At 46.1% G+C, this 16,665-nt stretch overlaps 1 protein-coding gene across 3 annotated transcripts in view; it reads right to left on the bottom strand.

The window, feature by feature from the left end:
- Positions 1 to 16,665, bottom strand: part of eda (ectodysplasin A) — a 253,357-nt gene that overhangs the window by 93,749 nt on the left and 142,943 nt on the right. For all 3 annotated transcript variants that reach the window (XM_080187890.1, XM_080187891.1, XM_080187892.1), the window contains exon 2: positions 4,831 to 4,969. In XM_080187890.1, coding sequence (XP_080044016.1) covers positions 4,831 to 4,969 — 139 coding nt within the window. The remainder of the gene's footprint in view (positions 1 to 4,830; positions 4,970 to 16,665) is intronic.

Below are 16,665 nucleotides of genomic sequence, written 5' to 3'. Positions count from 1 at the left end.
TCAAAGAACAAGAACAAAGAACAGCACAGGAACAGGCCCTTCGGCCCTCCAAGCCTGCACCGCTCATGCGCCCTACTAGACCATTCGTTTGTATCCCTCTATTCCCAGTCTGTTCATGTGGCTATCTAGATTTGCTCCCAGGTGTGAGTCTATTAACACACCGGCTTGAAAACCTGCTGAAAACCTGCTGCCTGAACATCCAGTCCACTGCAGCATAAATGATTGTATATTTAGGGTAGCTAAATGATTGTTTCAGTGTCTAAGTCAACCTAAATACATGATTTTACATTTAGCACATTCCAGAGCCTTTCAATGAAAAAATTTGTAATGTCCTGGGCCCAATTTCATGCAGAACCAAAAGCAATTTTTCTCTGACCTTCCAAGACAAAGCAAGAATAACAGAGCCAAGTTCAGAGCAAAGCGCACCCGATCCACGATAGAACGGTTCTGACAGAGCAAATGGTTTTGGAGGTTAGATGCAGACGAGGTCTCCCAGAGAGTAGCCTGTCCAAGAATGGATTCACTGTTTTGGAAGAATTCCCCACAAATGGAAGCATCATGATCTTGGGGGCATTGGAACTTGTCAGAAAATTTGGAATTATTGGGAAGAAAATGAGTCCTCACCCGCCCCCAGGGAAATCATTCGATTTTAAGGCAACATTTCCACAGAAGTTTCAGCCACTTTCTCAACTCGATAGAATCAAAATTGCACGTCTGTGATACTCAAATGTCAAGTGTGATTAAGGAGACACCGTGTGGACAGAATAGCTAACAGCACATGGCAGAACCAAACCTCACTTGTTTATATATTCGGTTCAGAAAATCCAGTTTAACTCTTGACTGACATGCGGAACCGAAGGAGTGAATTTTATGCATCCCAGTGGGCATGTCTCTGTGGACGTGGAGGGTTGGAGGGTGGCATACTTGAAGGGGGGGAGGAGACATGTCAAATGGCATGGGCACCTATCGTTACTCCCTTCTACAATAGGAAGGAGTAGGAGATTTGGAGGGGGAGTTGTGCGCATGGGCAGGCAAGTGTTGTAGAATCACCAGGTCCTGGCCTTCCAGGTTGGTTTGGGATGGTACCTCCATATAGAAACTAGAAACAGGAGTAGGCCATTTAGCCCTTCGAGCCTGCTCCACCATTCATTATGATCATGGCTGATCAGCAAATTCATTGTGATGATGACTGATCATCAAATTCACTATCCTGATTCCCCTCCCCCCTCCATATCCCCTGATCCCTTTAGCCCCAGGAGCTATACCTAATTTCTTCCTGAAATCAGACAACATTTTGGCCTCAACTACTTTCCATGGTAATGAATTCCACACATTCACCACCCTCTGTGTGAATAAATTTCTCCTCATCCCAGTTTCTAAGAGAGATTTAGTAACTATTCTGTCTCCCCCACACCGCCCCCATCTCATTCAAAGGGCAGCCAGAGTGTGACAATGATGGACTTTAACAGGAAGGAGCCTGAAACTTCTATCTTGGATTCAGTTCTTTCTTTGCTTTGTTAGCACAGGAATGCGATTGAATTGTGGTAATTATTCCCCAACCTCTCTATCTTCAGAAAGCATACTTGTGCAGTTATCAGATCAAGCGTTCGATTCGTCCTTGTTGGTCACGTCCGTACTGTTTAAGAAAGCAGTCTTGGATGCAGTGTAGGAAGTTCTTGCCGTAACATTAGGCTGAATCAGGGTTAACATGCTGCTAGCTGAATAGTGCAAAACTGACCTTGATTTATCTTGTGAGGTTTAACAGGTTTAATGACCTGAATTTTGCGCCACGGGGACTCGGGTGGGTCTGGAACCGGACACAAAATGTGCCTCTGGCTGCGGTCAGCCCCAAAATGCCATTTTGCATTAGCTGCCCAATTCACGGGCATCAAACATGAAATACATGCTGGGAAAGGCTCAGCACTGCTGAGAGGGCAGGAAGGAGGGCGGGCACCGAGGAAAGGTATTAGCTATGACGAGAGGTTGGATAAACTCGGTTTGTTCTCACCGGAACAATGGAAATTGAGGGGTGACCTGATGGAGGTTTACAAGGTTATGAGTGGCATGGACAGAGTGGATAGTCAGATGCTCTTTCCTAGGGTGGAAAAGTCAAGTTCTCGGAGACATAGGTTTAAGGGGCGTGGGGAAAAATTTAGAGGAGATGTGCGAGGCAAGTTTTTTACACAGAGGGTGGTGAATGGGAGCAGGTATGGTAGCGGCATTTAAGGGGCAACTAGACAAATATATGAATAGGACGGGAATGGAAAGATACGGACTCTGTAAGTGCATACGATTTTAGCTTAGGCAGGCAGCATGATTGGAACAGGCTTGGAGGGCCGAAGGGCCTGTTCCTGTGCTGTACTGTTCTTTAAAATGGAGGGTGCGTGCTGTCATTTCTGATGGGCTCCCCCTGATGGGCAACTACTGAGGAGCTGTTTCAGGGAACTGCAGACCAGCACAGATTAAATGTGGTGAAAAGACACAGCGCTGTGTGTCTGGACAGCAAGTTTGAACGCCTGACAGAAGAACTCAGGTATTTTTTGCAGTTCTATTTCACCCTGTACACTTCATCCTGCCCTAGATCGGGGTTGGAGCAAAAGGCCACCAGACCAATTGGTCCACCAGGCAAACTGAAAAGCAGATGGACCACGTGTAATTGTTTCTAACTGCCTCCTCAATGGGCTTAATTACCCACTTAAACATTCTCGCCACACTTCCAACTCCCGTTCACACCCATTGACTCAAATATCTCCCGATGGTGACGTTGGGGCATTTCACTTCCGGGTCGGCCACACACTCCCCCAGAGCAAATTCCGGCCAATAATTTACGCACCTTCCCGCCCTTAGTTGTGAATTTGGAACAAAAAGCCAGCCAAGTGCAGAAAGCCCTGGAAAAACGCAAAAGGGTGGGAGTTTCTGCACTCTCTATATTGCGGCAGAGATGACCTGCTATTTACCGGGTTCGTTCAGTTGCAGTAGGGTTTCTCATCATTTGCAACCCCCTGTCTTGGTGAACCCACACCAGAGCAGTCAGCATCAACAGGACTGGAAGATCCCGCTGGCAGAAAAGGCTGGAAAATCCAACCCAAACAATCTTAAAAAACTGATCAGAATAACAAAGAACAACACAGCACAGGAAACAGGCCCTTCAGCCCAACGAGCCCGTGCCGCCATTTTAACATTGTGAGTCCCCTCTTCCACCCATGACCCTTGTCTACGCATACGGCACTCCACATTGGAAACCAGATTGAGAGGTGACTAATTTAGGGACAATTAAATGAGCAAATCTTAAAACAGTCCTTGACTTGCGACTGCCAGAGGAGTTAGAGGTATTTGGGGATTAGATAAGCTTGAAATGGTGCAGGAGTTCCAGCTACTCCAGAAGCAACCCATCCGTAATGCCTGACAACAGCAAAACATGGTCAACTGCTGTTAATTGGAACTCATAATGAAACACAAGAAAGGTTGCCTAACAAGGGGGAGAATCTCCAGTGCCACAAAGGGGTGATGACTCTGCTGTCTTGACACTCAGTTCCTTCATTTGAGGTCACTGGTGCTTGTGCAAATTAGAGTCCATTCAATTCCTACAGTGCAGAAGGGGGCCATTAGGCCCATCGTGCCTGCACCAACAAAATTCCCCACAACCTCATGCATTTACCCTAGCTAGTCCGCCTCACACTAAGGGGCAATTTAACTTGGCCAATCCACCTAATCCGCACACCTTTGGACTGGGGGAGGAAATCAGAGCACCTGGAGGAAACCCAAGTGTTTACCCTGTCAATCTCCCTGACACTAAGGGACAGTTTTAGCATGGCCAATCAGCCTAAGCTACACATCTTTGGACTGTGGGAGGAAACAGGAACACCCGAAGGAAACCACGCAGTCACGGGAAGAACGTGCAAGCTCCATGCAGACAGTCACCCGAGGCTGGAATTAAACCTGGGCTCCTGGCACTATGAAGCAACATACAAACCACAGTGCCACCCAACTTTTAAATCATTAAATGCAACTTTCGATCAGCACATGACAGAGTGGTTAGAGTCTTTCTGGCTGCTTCCTGTCCAGATGCATGAATCACTTGTGTCGCTACGATGGGTTTGTGAGCTGGGAATGCTTTCCCACGGGTGGCTTTGAACAGAGATCATGTATCATTCAGATTGAGAACTTGGTAAGTATCTACAGAGGACAAATACAAAAGGATCTGGAGAAAGGGGAAGAAAATGACATTGAGCAAATAGCTCTGTTTAACATGCCGAGAGATTGGATTGTGCAATTCTGTCCATCATCATTAAGGGTGGCATGGTGGCACAGTGGTTAACACTGCTGCTTCACAGTGCCAGGGACCTGGATTCGATTCCTGGTTCCCCCCGCATCTGTGTGGGTTTCCTCCGGGTGCTCCAGTTTCCTCCCACGCTCCGGAAGATGTGCGGGATAGATGAATTGGCCATGTTAAATTCTCCCTCAGTGTGCCCAAATAGGGGACTGAATGTGGCGACTAGGGGATTTTCACAGTAACTTCATTGCAGTGTTAATGTAAGCCTACCTGTGACATTAATAAATAAACTTTAAACATGCACTGAAGACATAAACAAGAGTTCTTGCTGATAATGTGGATTGGGAAAGACAATGTAAATGCTTCACCAAATGGCTTCTTTTTTAAAAATTTGGCATTTAATAAATCCAGATTGAAACACAACAAAACGTATATTCAGTATTTGTCATCTAGTGTTTAGTCAGAGGCTCATTGGAAAAGAATTAAAAGTCTTTAGGCACCTCATAGATTACAGCTTGGCTTTAAAACAACATCCATATCTGTACCCATGTTCTCACCTCTATCCCCTTTAACTGTTTGTTCACCTCTCTCTCCCGGCTCTTTGCTTTGGCTTCTCTTTGTCCGATGTAACACTCCTGCTCGATCTTCATGAACGGGCACTTGCCGCTCTGTGGTGAAGTGAGTTAACATCTGCATCTGGAGAAACAAGTGTCAGAGCAATGTCATCAGTACAACGTTGGAAATCAGGTTTTGCAGAGAGCAATCATAAGAACATAAGAAATAGGAGCAGGAGTAGGCCATCTAGCCCTTCGAGCCTGCCCCGCCATTCAATAAGATCGTGGCTGATCTGAAGTGGATCAGTTCCACTTTCCCGCTTTCTCCCCATAACCCTTGATTCCCTTGTCTGTCAAAAACCTATCTACCCGTGACGTAAATATATTTAGCGAGGCAGCCTCCACCACTTCAACGGGCAGAGAATTCCAGAGATTCACCACCCTTTGAGTGAGGAAGTTCCTCCTCAACTCCGATCTAAACTGCTCCCCCCTTATCTTGAGGCTGTGCCCTCTAGTCCTGCTGTCCTTTCTGAGCGGGAAGAATCTCTCTACCTCTACCCTATCTATCCCCTTCATTATCTTATACGTCTCTATCAGATCCCCCCTCAGGCTTCTAAACTCCACCGAGTACAGACCCAGTCTATTCAGTCTCTCTTCATAGGCTAACCCCCTCATCTCTGGTATCAGCCTAGTGAACCTTTTCTGCACTCCCTCCAAGGCCAATATATCCTTCCGCAAGTGCGGCGACCAAAACTGCACACAGTACTCCAGCTGCGACCTCACCAGTACAGTCGCATCAAGACCTCCCTGCTTTTATATTCTATCCCCAATCGGTCCTTTCTATCACTGACTTGGCAAACATCTGTGAGCAATTATGCTTAAAACTAGATCTTAGCTGGATGAAACTCATAGCTACTAGCATAATGAGTGTTGGCAACTATCGAGTGCCAGAAGATACTACTCTACTGCACTCTTCAATTATTCCAATTCTGAGCCCCTCTCGTTTCAAAAGATATCTCGACTTCCAAGAATCTTACATAACAGTCCACTCTACTCCAAGCTGCAAGTCACCTAATCCTCTCGTCACAAAGAAAATCCTCACTTGCCTAATCTTCAAAGAGAAAACTCAACCAGCTCCTTCTGTTCCTAGTTGGAGATTTTCAATTGTCCCTTACCAAAATAAGGCCACAATCTGTGGATCTTCAAGACCTTAACTTCATTCTCCCCAGTAAGGGGATTAGACGCCAATCACCAATTAGGGGCAGCAGAGTGGCACAGTGGTTAGCACTGCTGCCTCACAGTGCCAGGGACCCGGGTTCGATTCCTGGCTTGGGTCACCGTCTGTATGGAGTTTACACATTCTCCCCATGTCTGCACAGGTTTCCTCCGGGTGCTCCGATTTTCTCCCACAGTCCAAAGATGTACGGATTAGGTGGATTGGCCAAGTTAAATTGCCCCTTAGGCGCACTAGCTAGGGTAAATGCATGGGGTTGTGGGGTTAGTGCCTGGGTGGGGTTGTGATCGATGCAGACCCAATGGGCCGAATGGCCTCCTTCTGCGCTGTAGGGATTCTAAAAATTCTCGATCAGCTTTTGTCAATCTGTCCAGGCCACTGGGGTTGAGGAGGGTGGGGGTGGGGTTGACGGATTTTAACCTGCCATCAGTGAACGCAGCAACGCAGGTGGAAAATCCAGGGAGACCTGGGAAGAACGACTCTCTCCTGAGAGACTGTGTTTTCTGATGTTCTCTACCCCTCACTGGTGACGTCACGTGGTTCAGGCCCACAAAGGGAGGGAACCTCATTAAATAGATTTTTATGAATTTAGGTTTCTCTAATGCACTCCCCCCACTCCTCCCCTTCCCCACCACCACCACCACCACCACATGAATGGCAGACCAGCGACTGTCAGCAGCTCCTCCCTTCCTGATGCCAGACTCCACAATCAGGCTCCAAATACCTTTGAACGATGAAGCACATACATGTAAACCAGGAGTGTTGAGTTTCCCACATGGCAAAGGCCCTGCTCGGATGCATGAGATGTTCACTTGAGGGCCTCCATTGGGATAGAGGCAGGGAGGTGGTGGGGTCCCCTCCTGCCTTACTGAAGCCCCACCTCCCAACTCACTTTGTGGGAGAGCATTCAATTCCGCCCATTCTGACCGATCACTTCACACCTGCCTAGTCTTTGAGATACTTCACCCTCCAGGGTAGTGTGAGGAGGTGGACTGGCAGCTTGAGGCCCATACATGAGGTTGAATAATATACAGCAAGCAAAGATCTGATCCGGTTGGGGGGGGTGGGGGGGGGGGGGGGGGGCGCTATTATTGTACTGGATGGCAACAATGGGGCAAACTGAATTGACCCGTGTAGTTTGAATCTGAACAATTGCTCGGCTGTTCACAGCTCCCTGTGTGCATTCTTTATGGCAACCCCTCGACTAATCAGAGTCCACTCATCAGCACTCTCTTCTCACGTAGTATAAACTGTTGTTTCCTTTACATAAGAATATAAGAACATAAGAAATAGGAGCAGGAGTAGGCCATCTGGCCCTTCGAGCCTGCCCCGCCATTCAATGATCTGTCGTGGCTCAGTTCCACATTCCCGCCCTCTCCCCATAACCCTTAATCCCCTCTCTTATCAAAAACCCATCAACCCACGTCTTAAATATATTTAGCGAGGCAGCCTCCACCACTTCAACGGGCAGAGAATTCCAGAGATTCACCACCCTTTGAGTGAAGAAGTTCTTCCTCAACTCCGTTCTAAACCGCCCCCCCTTTATCTTGAGTCTGTGCCCCCTAGTCCTACTGTCCTTTCTGAGCGGGAAGAGTCTCTCCACCTCTATCCTATCCATCCCATTCATCATCTTATACGTCTCAATGAGATCTCCCCTCATTCTTCTAAACTCTAACGAGTACAAGCCTAGTTTATTCAGCCTCTCCTCATAGCTCAACCCCCTCAACTCCGGCATCAGCCTAGTAAACCTCCTCTGCACTCCCTCCAAGGCCAAAATATCCTTGCGTAAGTGCGGCGCCCAAAACTGCACTGGCCGACTGGCAGAAGGCAGAGAGTGGGGATAAATGGGTCTTTTTCAAGATGGCAGCTGGTGACTAATGGTGTGCCTCAGGGGTCAGTGCTGGGACCACAGCTTTTCACAATATACATTAATGATTTGGAGGAAGGAACTGAAGGCACTGCTGCTAAGTTTGCAGATGATACAAAGATATGTAGAGGGACAGGTAGTATTGAGGAAATGGGGGGCTGGAGAAGGACTTGGACAGATTAGGAGAGTGGGCAAAGAACTGGCAGATGGAATACAATGTGGAGAAGTGAGCGGTTATGCACTTTGGAAGGAGGAATGGAGGCATAGACTGTTTTCTAAATGGGAAACTACTTAGGAAATTAGAAACACAAAGGGACTTGGGAGTCATTGTTCAAGATTCTCTTAAGGTTAATGTCCAGGTTCAGTCGGCAGTTAGGAAGGCAAATGCAATGTCAGCATTCATGTCGAGAGGGCGAGTATACAAGAGCAGGGATGTACTTGAGGCTGTAGAAGGCTCTGATCAGACCCCATTTGGAGCAGTTTTAGGTTCCATATCTAAGGGAGGATGTGCTGGCCCTGGAAAAGATCCAGAGGATGATCTCAAGAATAACCCCTGGAATGAAGAGCTTGTCATATGAGGAACAGTTGAGGAGTCTGGATCCGTACTCACTGGAGTTCAGAAGGATGAGGGAGGATCTTATTGAAACTTACAGAATACTGCGAGGCCTGGATAGAGCGAATGTGAAGAGGATGTTTCCAACGAGTAGGAAAAACTAGAAGCAGAGGGCACAACCTCAGGCAAAAGGGACGATCTTTTAAAACAGAGATGAGGAGGAATTTCTTCAGCCAGAGAGTGGTGAAAGGCTGTGGAGGCCAGGTCATTGAATGTCTAAAAGACAGAGATATATAGATTCTTGATTAATAAGGGGATCAGGGGTTATGGGGAAAAAGCAAGAGAATGGGGATGAGAAAAATATCAGCCATGATTGAATGGCAGAGCAGACTCGATGGGCCGAGTGGCCTAATTCTACTCCTATGTCTTATGGTCTTATGTCTTTTTCAACAATACTCAAAGTGCCTCACCACTATTTGTTGCATATTTGAATCATCAGGCCTCTGATTCCGCAAAGAAACTTCCACAGTATGTCACTGATGACACTTTATAACATCCCAACCAACACCCAGGTTGAAAAGTGTTAATTCAGCACAATAAATCAAGCAGTTCTAGCTATGTATAAAACAGCCACCCGCTGCCATAACCTTTTGAACCCACAGGCTTGATTGGCAACCTTCTTCACACAGCCTGGACGTGAAGTCATGAGTCACAAGATGGATTCTAATGTGATCCGGTTTCAAATGTTTTTCTCTTTTATGATACTAATGTTTTTCTCTTTTAATTCACAGGTTTTAAGTCAGTCCGCCTTGTTGTCCAATGAGGGGCATACACGCGATGGGTCGTACTAGAGCTGCTCTTGGATGTTCGAGAGTAGCCTAGTGCTTCATGTCGTTAGTGTGTGCTTAAACTGGACCAGATGCTGGGCAACACGACAGCTCAGTGACTATCACTGTTTGCTGTGCAGACACATGGATTTGGGCCGGTGTCTGTGGGAGTTTGCGCATTCTCCCCGTGCTTGCGTGGGTTTTCTCTGGGTGCTCCCGTTTCCTCCCACACCCCAAAGATGTGCTATTAGGCTGACTGGAGGTAATAAATTGTCCCTAAATTAGTTTCCCTCAATGTGGAATGCCATAATCAGAGATAAGGGTCATGGGTGGAGGGGGGACTGGTAATGTTAAAATGGCGGCGCGGGCTCGTTGGGCCGAAGGGCCTGTTTCCTGGGCTGTTTTTGTTCTTTGTTTAATTCTCAGCAGACTATACTGTTGTCAACTACACAGATGATCCCGGAAAGTGGCATGCCCCATCGACAAACTGAACGATTAAGCAACGACACTGACGCACTAACTCAATTATGCATCTCACCAAGCTTGTAAGATCAGCTTAATGCACAGAGCAATGTTAGAAAGATTGAGGTAAATGACAGATGGTGTGAAGAGCCACCAGTGGCTGGGAATATACTTGATACCCAGAAAGATGGTCATGGTTGTCAGGAGCAATTATCTCCAAAGAAAAAGTGGCACATGTGGCCATTTTGGGACATACTGAATATGATAAGTAAAGGTTCTAATTAAAGTAAGATGCTTAAAATAAAACAAACCTTAACAAACTAAACATCAATATTGCTGTTGGAGTCAAGAAGACATTCCACACAGCTAATCAGTTGAACATAGAACATTACAACGCAGTACAGGCCCTTCAGCCCTCGATGTTGCGCCGACCAGCGGAACCAATCTAATGACCCTCTAACCTAAACTAAACTATTGATGAGGCTTCAAGTTTATCAGTGGATGTCACCCAGCTCCCCTAGATGACTGAGCACAGTAAGAAGTCTCACCACTCCAGGCTAAAGTCCAACAGGTTTATTTGGAATCATGAGCTTTCGGAGCGCTGATCCTTCTTCAGGCAAAAGCTCACGGTTTCCAATAAACTTGTTGGACTTTAACCTAGTGTTGTGAGACTTCTTACTGTGCCCACTCCAGTCCAATGCCGCCACTTTCATATCAAGATGACTGGAGCACAGACAACACAGCAGGAGATAGGTGGGCAGTCAGAAAAACCCTCCTCCATGGACCAAGCCCATTCTGAGCCTGTAAATTTCAGTTTCAGTTGGGCCAAGTTGCACTTGAGGTACTGCTAAGGATGTGAAAAAGGCTGGTTTCAAGAATGAAGAAGACACAAAGACACGAGACCAAATTTTTCACCTGTTTGGCCTCTGGGGGCCCGGGGGTGGGCATGAAACACAAGCAGGACAATTAACGGGAGGCCAGCAAGAAGCACGCGCTGGGAAGGGAAGGTGGGAAGAGGGTGGGTGCAGAGAAATGTGGGCTAGTCATGTGCTCCCTCAGTGGGGGACCAACCAGCGTCTCGGCGAGCTTCAGAGCTGTAAAAATAAATTGCAATGGAAAAAACACTGCAAACAGGCAGCACATTCAAACACATACCTCAGAGAGACACATCTTTTATAATATTATTTCAACCCTGACAGCTCATCCCCCTCTGGGTCCAGGTTGCAGTGAGAAAAGAAAAAGTCCGCTTGACTAATTGGCCCAACTGCCAACTGTAAAAGCAGAAGGGGCTTGAGGTAAAATTGAGGTCAATTGGTCCCTGAATGGGGTCATGTGCCTGGTTGATTGTCGGATTTCACGCGCATTTGCCCACCAAAGAATTGTTCGAGCGCACACTGAAGTTGGGACACGCGTGCCGATGTATTTTCACGTGACTTCAGCCACTTTCAGGTCAGGCGTGCACTCGCCTGGGCACCGTATAATTCTGACCATGAAATTCCAACCACACAGCAATACGTTGTGAAATTTGTTGAAGAATTGGCGCAGACCCGATGGGCTGAATGGTCTCCTTCTGCGTTGTCGAGACTCTATGATTTTTGGGCAGAAATCGTCTAGAAGTGGAAGCTTATATGGCAAGGGTGATAGGATATTAGAGACCAACAGTTTACCATCTTAACCAGTGAAATTTAAGGATGAAGAACAAATAGAATAATTAAGAAGGCAAGTTAGTCTAGTACAGAAAGAGATCAAAAAGAGAGAGGAAGAAAAAATGGATGAAGTGAGAGAAAAAAAAAACCAAAAGTGAACATTTTAGAATTTGATATTTTTTACATTGTGGATCACAATTTACTGCAAGCAGGAATGAGGCTGTACAGTGTGAAGTGTTCTGTTTCTATGGAAGAAAGATCTATGCCACAATATGTAGGAAGATGGAGACCCAGGGTAATGCTCTTGGGACCCAGGTCCAAGTCCCACCATGGCAGACGGTGAAATTTGAATTCAACATGTTAAAAACTTAAAATTAAGAATCTACTGATGGCCATGAAATCATTGCCGCTTGTCGGAAAAACCCATCTGATTCAGTAATGTTCTTTAGGGAAGGAAATCTGCCGCCCTTACTGAGCCTGACCTCTACATGTGACTCCAGATGTATAACAATGTGGTTGGCTCTTAAAAAATGCCCTCTAAACAAGAAGCAATTAGGAATGGGCAATAAATGCTGGCCTAGCCGTCGATGGCCACATCCCATGAACATTTTTTGAAAAAATGAGCGTATTGTTAAAATGGTTCTTGCCCTGTTTAAGACAGTTTTACTGTCCCAATAATTTGCAAGTCCAGAATGTCCTTTCAACTCAGAGTGTCAAAGAATCAGGGCCTAAGTAGACAGTGCTTGGGGAAGTGGAATTGTGGCCACAGATCAAGCATCATTGTGTTGGATGGCAAAGCAAGAGCGTCAAGTGATCCACTCCTGCTCCCGTTACTCACGAAACTAACAAATTACTAACCTGATGCAGAGACCAGAATTTTACTGCCTCGCCCACCCTGGAATCAGAGCGAGTGAGGTTCGCACAACAGCATTCTCTGTTGGCCTTGGCTGGGATCTTACGAGCCTTGGGTGGACGAGGTGGTAAAGTTCCGGCAAGTGCCACAGCCAAAGGAAAGTCTTTAAATGATGTGGGTTTAATTGTTTGAATTGATGGGCGAGATTCTCTGGCCTCTGAGTCGCATGTTTCCCGTCAGCGGGAGGTGGTGTGTTGTTTGCTAGCGGTGGGATTCTCTGATCCTGCCACTGTCAACGGGAATCCCCATGGACCTCACCCCCCCGGCGGGTGGGAAGGTCCAGAGAATTCCAGTTGATATCTCCACGTGATAATTCAGACTTGAAAATATCTCCTATTTCAGACACAGTTCCCATTGTGACCTCTCCTTAGGGTACCATCGTTTTCCATGAAAGTGACTAAAAGTAAAGTCTATTTATTGGTCAGAATTAAGGCTTACATTAACACTGCAATGAAGTTACTGTGAAGTCACCACACTCCGGCACCTGTTCGGGTCAAGCAGCAAGTCTTTCAGAATGTGGGAGGAAACCAGGACACCCAGAGGAAACCCACGCAGACGTGGGGAGAATGTACAAACTTCACACAGACCTAAACCAGGAATCGAATCCAGGTCCCTGGTGCTGTGAAGCAGCAATGCTAACCACTGTGCTATCGTGCCACCTCGCTTCCCCAATTTTCCACCAATGTTCTTGCTGCAGAGTCCACTTTTGTTTTGGCAAGATCCCCTTCCAAAACTGCCCTGATTTGTAGGAACGACTCCCCGATGGGTGAAGTGCCCTCTGGAACAGTTCCTGAGCTTGCAGCTGCTAGAGTGAGCAGATTGGGGATGGGCAGGGAAGGAAGGGTAGGGTTCATGGGTTGGTTCCGAACCCTAATTTGAAGACAGGAGGTCCGATAGTGAGTGGTAGAGGAAGAAAGGGGGCCACAGCTGATCCAAGTGATGAAGGTAAACCTGGGAGACATGCAGGCATGGGGTAAGCACTCCTGTTTCTACTGACCCACAAATAATGGCATTACGGCACCTTACCATTCCCCAAAACTGTCCTCTCTCTTCTTTCTGGGGTCTCGGAACTTAAATGGTGGGTTGTGGGGGCAGGGTCTCAGTTCATTAGAATATTTAAGGCGAAACCTTTGGATTGGGGTGGTTATGTGTCCTCTCTCCTCTGTTAAACCTGAGGTGGGGTTGAGATTGAGGTTATTTTAACTTTATATCGCACGCAGCTTGGTTTGGGGTGGTTAAAATTCACTTAATTTCGAAGTTGCCTAAGCTGCTGAACACTGTGCCAACATTTTCTGTGCTACTTCATTTTGTTTCTCCTCTAATCTTACTGATCTAAGGTTGATCATAAACAGACTTAATTTCCTGCTGTGTAAACACTTTCACTTGTAAACACTAGTGCTTAAATTTTTTGTCACTTTGAAATGAACCACAACATGCTGAACACATTTGACTTTTTATATTTCCCCCATAAATATAAATTTGTCACACAGACCCACCCTCATAAGCTCACACATTTACCCTGCTAACCCTCCTAGTCTCCACATCTTGTAACACTAAGGAACAACTTAGCATGGCCAATCCACCTAACCTATGCAACTCTCTGGACAGTAGGGGGGGAACCTGGAGCACCCAGAGGCAAACTCACGCAGACACAAAGAGGACATGCAAACTTCACACAGTGACCCGAGGCTGGAATTGAACCTGAGTCCTCAGCACTACGAAGCAGCAGTTCTCACCACTGTGCCATCGTGCCGGTGATATAGGGTGTAAGCAGGAAAATGAGGTAAAGCCTAAGATCAGCCACGATAATAGTGAACGGCAGAGCAAGCTCAATGAGCTGTCCGGTCTTCTCCCGCTTCTGTTTTCTAAGTTTTTATGTTCTTGCAAATTTTACAATCTGAGCTAAGTAAAGAGAAGTGGGAAAAATAAGAGTGAAAATTCTTCTGGTGAATGATCCAGGTGATACAGGCATCTTTCTTTGAATAAATATGATCAGCCGTATATTTTCATTGTTGCCTTTTCTGAATTTGAAGGTGGATTTTGCTGGCAAGTTTAAAGTTAATTTATTAGTGTCACAAGTTAGGCTTACATTGACATTTCAATGAAGTTACTGTGAAAATCCCCTAGTCGCCACACTCCCTGTGCCTGTTCAGGTACACTGAAGGGGAATTTAGCAATGGCCAATGCACCTAACCAGCACATCTTTGGATTTTGGGAGGAAACCCACGCAGACACAGGGAGAACTTGCAAACTCCACACACACAGTGACCCAAGCCAGGAATTAACTATTGTGCCACTGTGTTCTAAATCCATGTTCTAGTTCTAAGTCCAGCTCTAAATCCAGCTAAGTACTCTCCTGTTGGGGAAAAAAAACCACACTTAAACACACTTCAATTTACAAACAAGCACAAATCTTAATTTGTCATGGCAAATCATCGGATAGAAAGCTACATAATCCAAGAAGGTTGTCCAAGATGAGCACTTTATTTCTTTTGATGCCAAAACTTCTCCTCTCAAAATAATTCCTGAAAGCCAGACAAGTCCATTCCTGCAAGAGTGGCAAGCAGGACAGATTTGTGTGTGTGTATTTGCATGAATGAACGTGAGGGTTCCCAGTGTAGAACACGTCACTCACGTTCACCTTGTATGCATGAATGTGCAAAATGCGCCCCTTGGGTGAGCTATAGAGCATCAGGAGAATAATAACACAGAAAGGGTAGGGGACACTGAGTGAGAAATAATCTTTTAAAGGAATAAATGCGTTGGCATCAAAAACACATCAGTTTTGTGATGCGAATATTCTAATGTATGTGAAACGGTCAGTCAGATTGAATAAATAGTCCAGATAATTAACTTAGCAGGGAAGCCCATTTTGTATTCCTCATGATCATTTATGGCCTAGTCTCTTTCATTCATAAGGTTACTCCACCAGCTGCTTGTCACATCAGTACAACTCTTTGGATAGTAGCTTTGTGGGCTTTTTTCCCAGCTGAGTGTTGACTGTAGTTGTCCAAACACAGTATTGTGCAGATTGTTATTCCCAACATAAGACTGCGGTGTCTATTGCTCGCTGGGACCCGATCCCAAACTACCCAGATAAATAAGTTCTAACAGATTGCGCAACTAGTCACCTCCCATAGAAGAACTGTAATGGTCATGCCAAGACTGCCAAACATATTGTCCTGTAACGGTTACGCCATGAGTGCCAACATATTGTCCTGTAATGGACACACCATGAGTGCCGAGCATATTGTCCTGTCATGGTCACACCATGAGTGCCGAGCATATTGTCCTGTAATGGTCACACCATGAATGCCAAGCATATTGTCCTGTAATGGTCACACCATGAGTGCCGAGCATATTGTCCTGTAATGGTCACACCATGAGTGCCAACATATTGTCCTGTAATGGTCACACCATGAGTGCTGAGCATATTGTCCTGTAATGGTCACACCATGAGTGCCGAGCATATTGCCCTGTAATGGTCACACCATGAGTGCCGAGCATATTGTCCTGTAATGGTCACACCATGAGTGCCAAGCATATTGCCCTGTAATGGTCACACCATGAGTGCCAACATATTGTCCTGTAATGGTCACACCATGAGTGCCGAGCATATTGTCCTGTAATGGTCACACCATGAATGCCAAGCATATTGTCCTGTAATGGTCACGTCATGAGTGCCGAACATATTGTCCTGTAATGGTCACACCATGAGTGTCGAGCATATTGTCCTGTAATGGTCACACCATGAGTGCCGAGCATATTGTCCTGTAATGGTCACACCATGAGTGCCGAGCATATTGTCCTGTAATGGTCACACCATGAGTGCCGAGCATATTGTCCTGTAATGGTCACACCATGAGTGCCAAGCATATTGTCCTGTAATGGTCACACCATGAGTGCCAAGCATATTGTCCTGTAATGGTCACACCATGAGTGCCGAGCATATTGTCCTGTAATGGTCACACCATGAGTGCCGAACATATTGTCCTGTAATGGTCACACCACGAGTGCCGAGCATATTGTCCTGTAATGGTCACACCACGAGTGCCGAGCATATTGTCCTGTAATGGTTCACACCACAAGTGCCGAACATATTGTCCTGTAATGGTCACGTCATGAGTGCCGAACATATTGTCCTGTAATGGTCACACCATGAGTGCCGAACATATTGTCCTGTAATGGTCACACCATGAGTGCCGAACATATTGTACTTCAGGAAGAAAGATGGATCTGCCTTTGAATAGCAACTACACAATGTAGGGGCACCCAAAGCACTTCATACAATTACTTCACAATCAATGAGGAACTTTTGAAGTGTAGTCACTCTAGT

This window comes from Carcharhinus amblyrhynchos, chromosome 4 (genome assembly GCF_965287045.1).
Source record: "Carcharhinus amblyrhynchos chromosome 4, sCarAmb.v2.hapA, whole genome shotgun sequence".
NCBI classification, from domain to species: domain Eukaryota; kingdom Metazoa; phylum Chordata; class Chondrichthyes; order Carcharhiniformes; family Carcharhinidae; genus Carcharhinus; species Carcharhinus amblyrhynchos.
The sequence above is the reverse complement of the archived record's forward strand: the minus strand, read 5'-3'. Positions and strand labels throughout refer to the sequence as shown.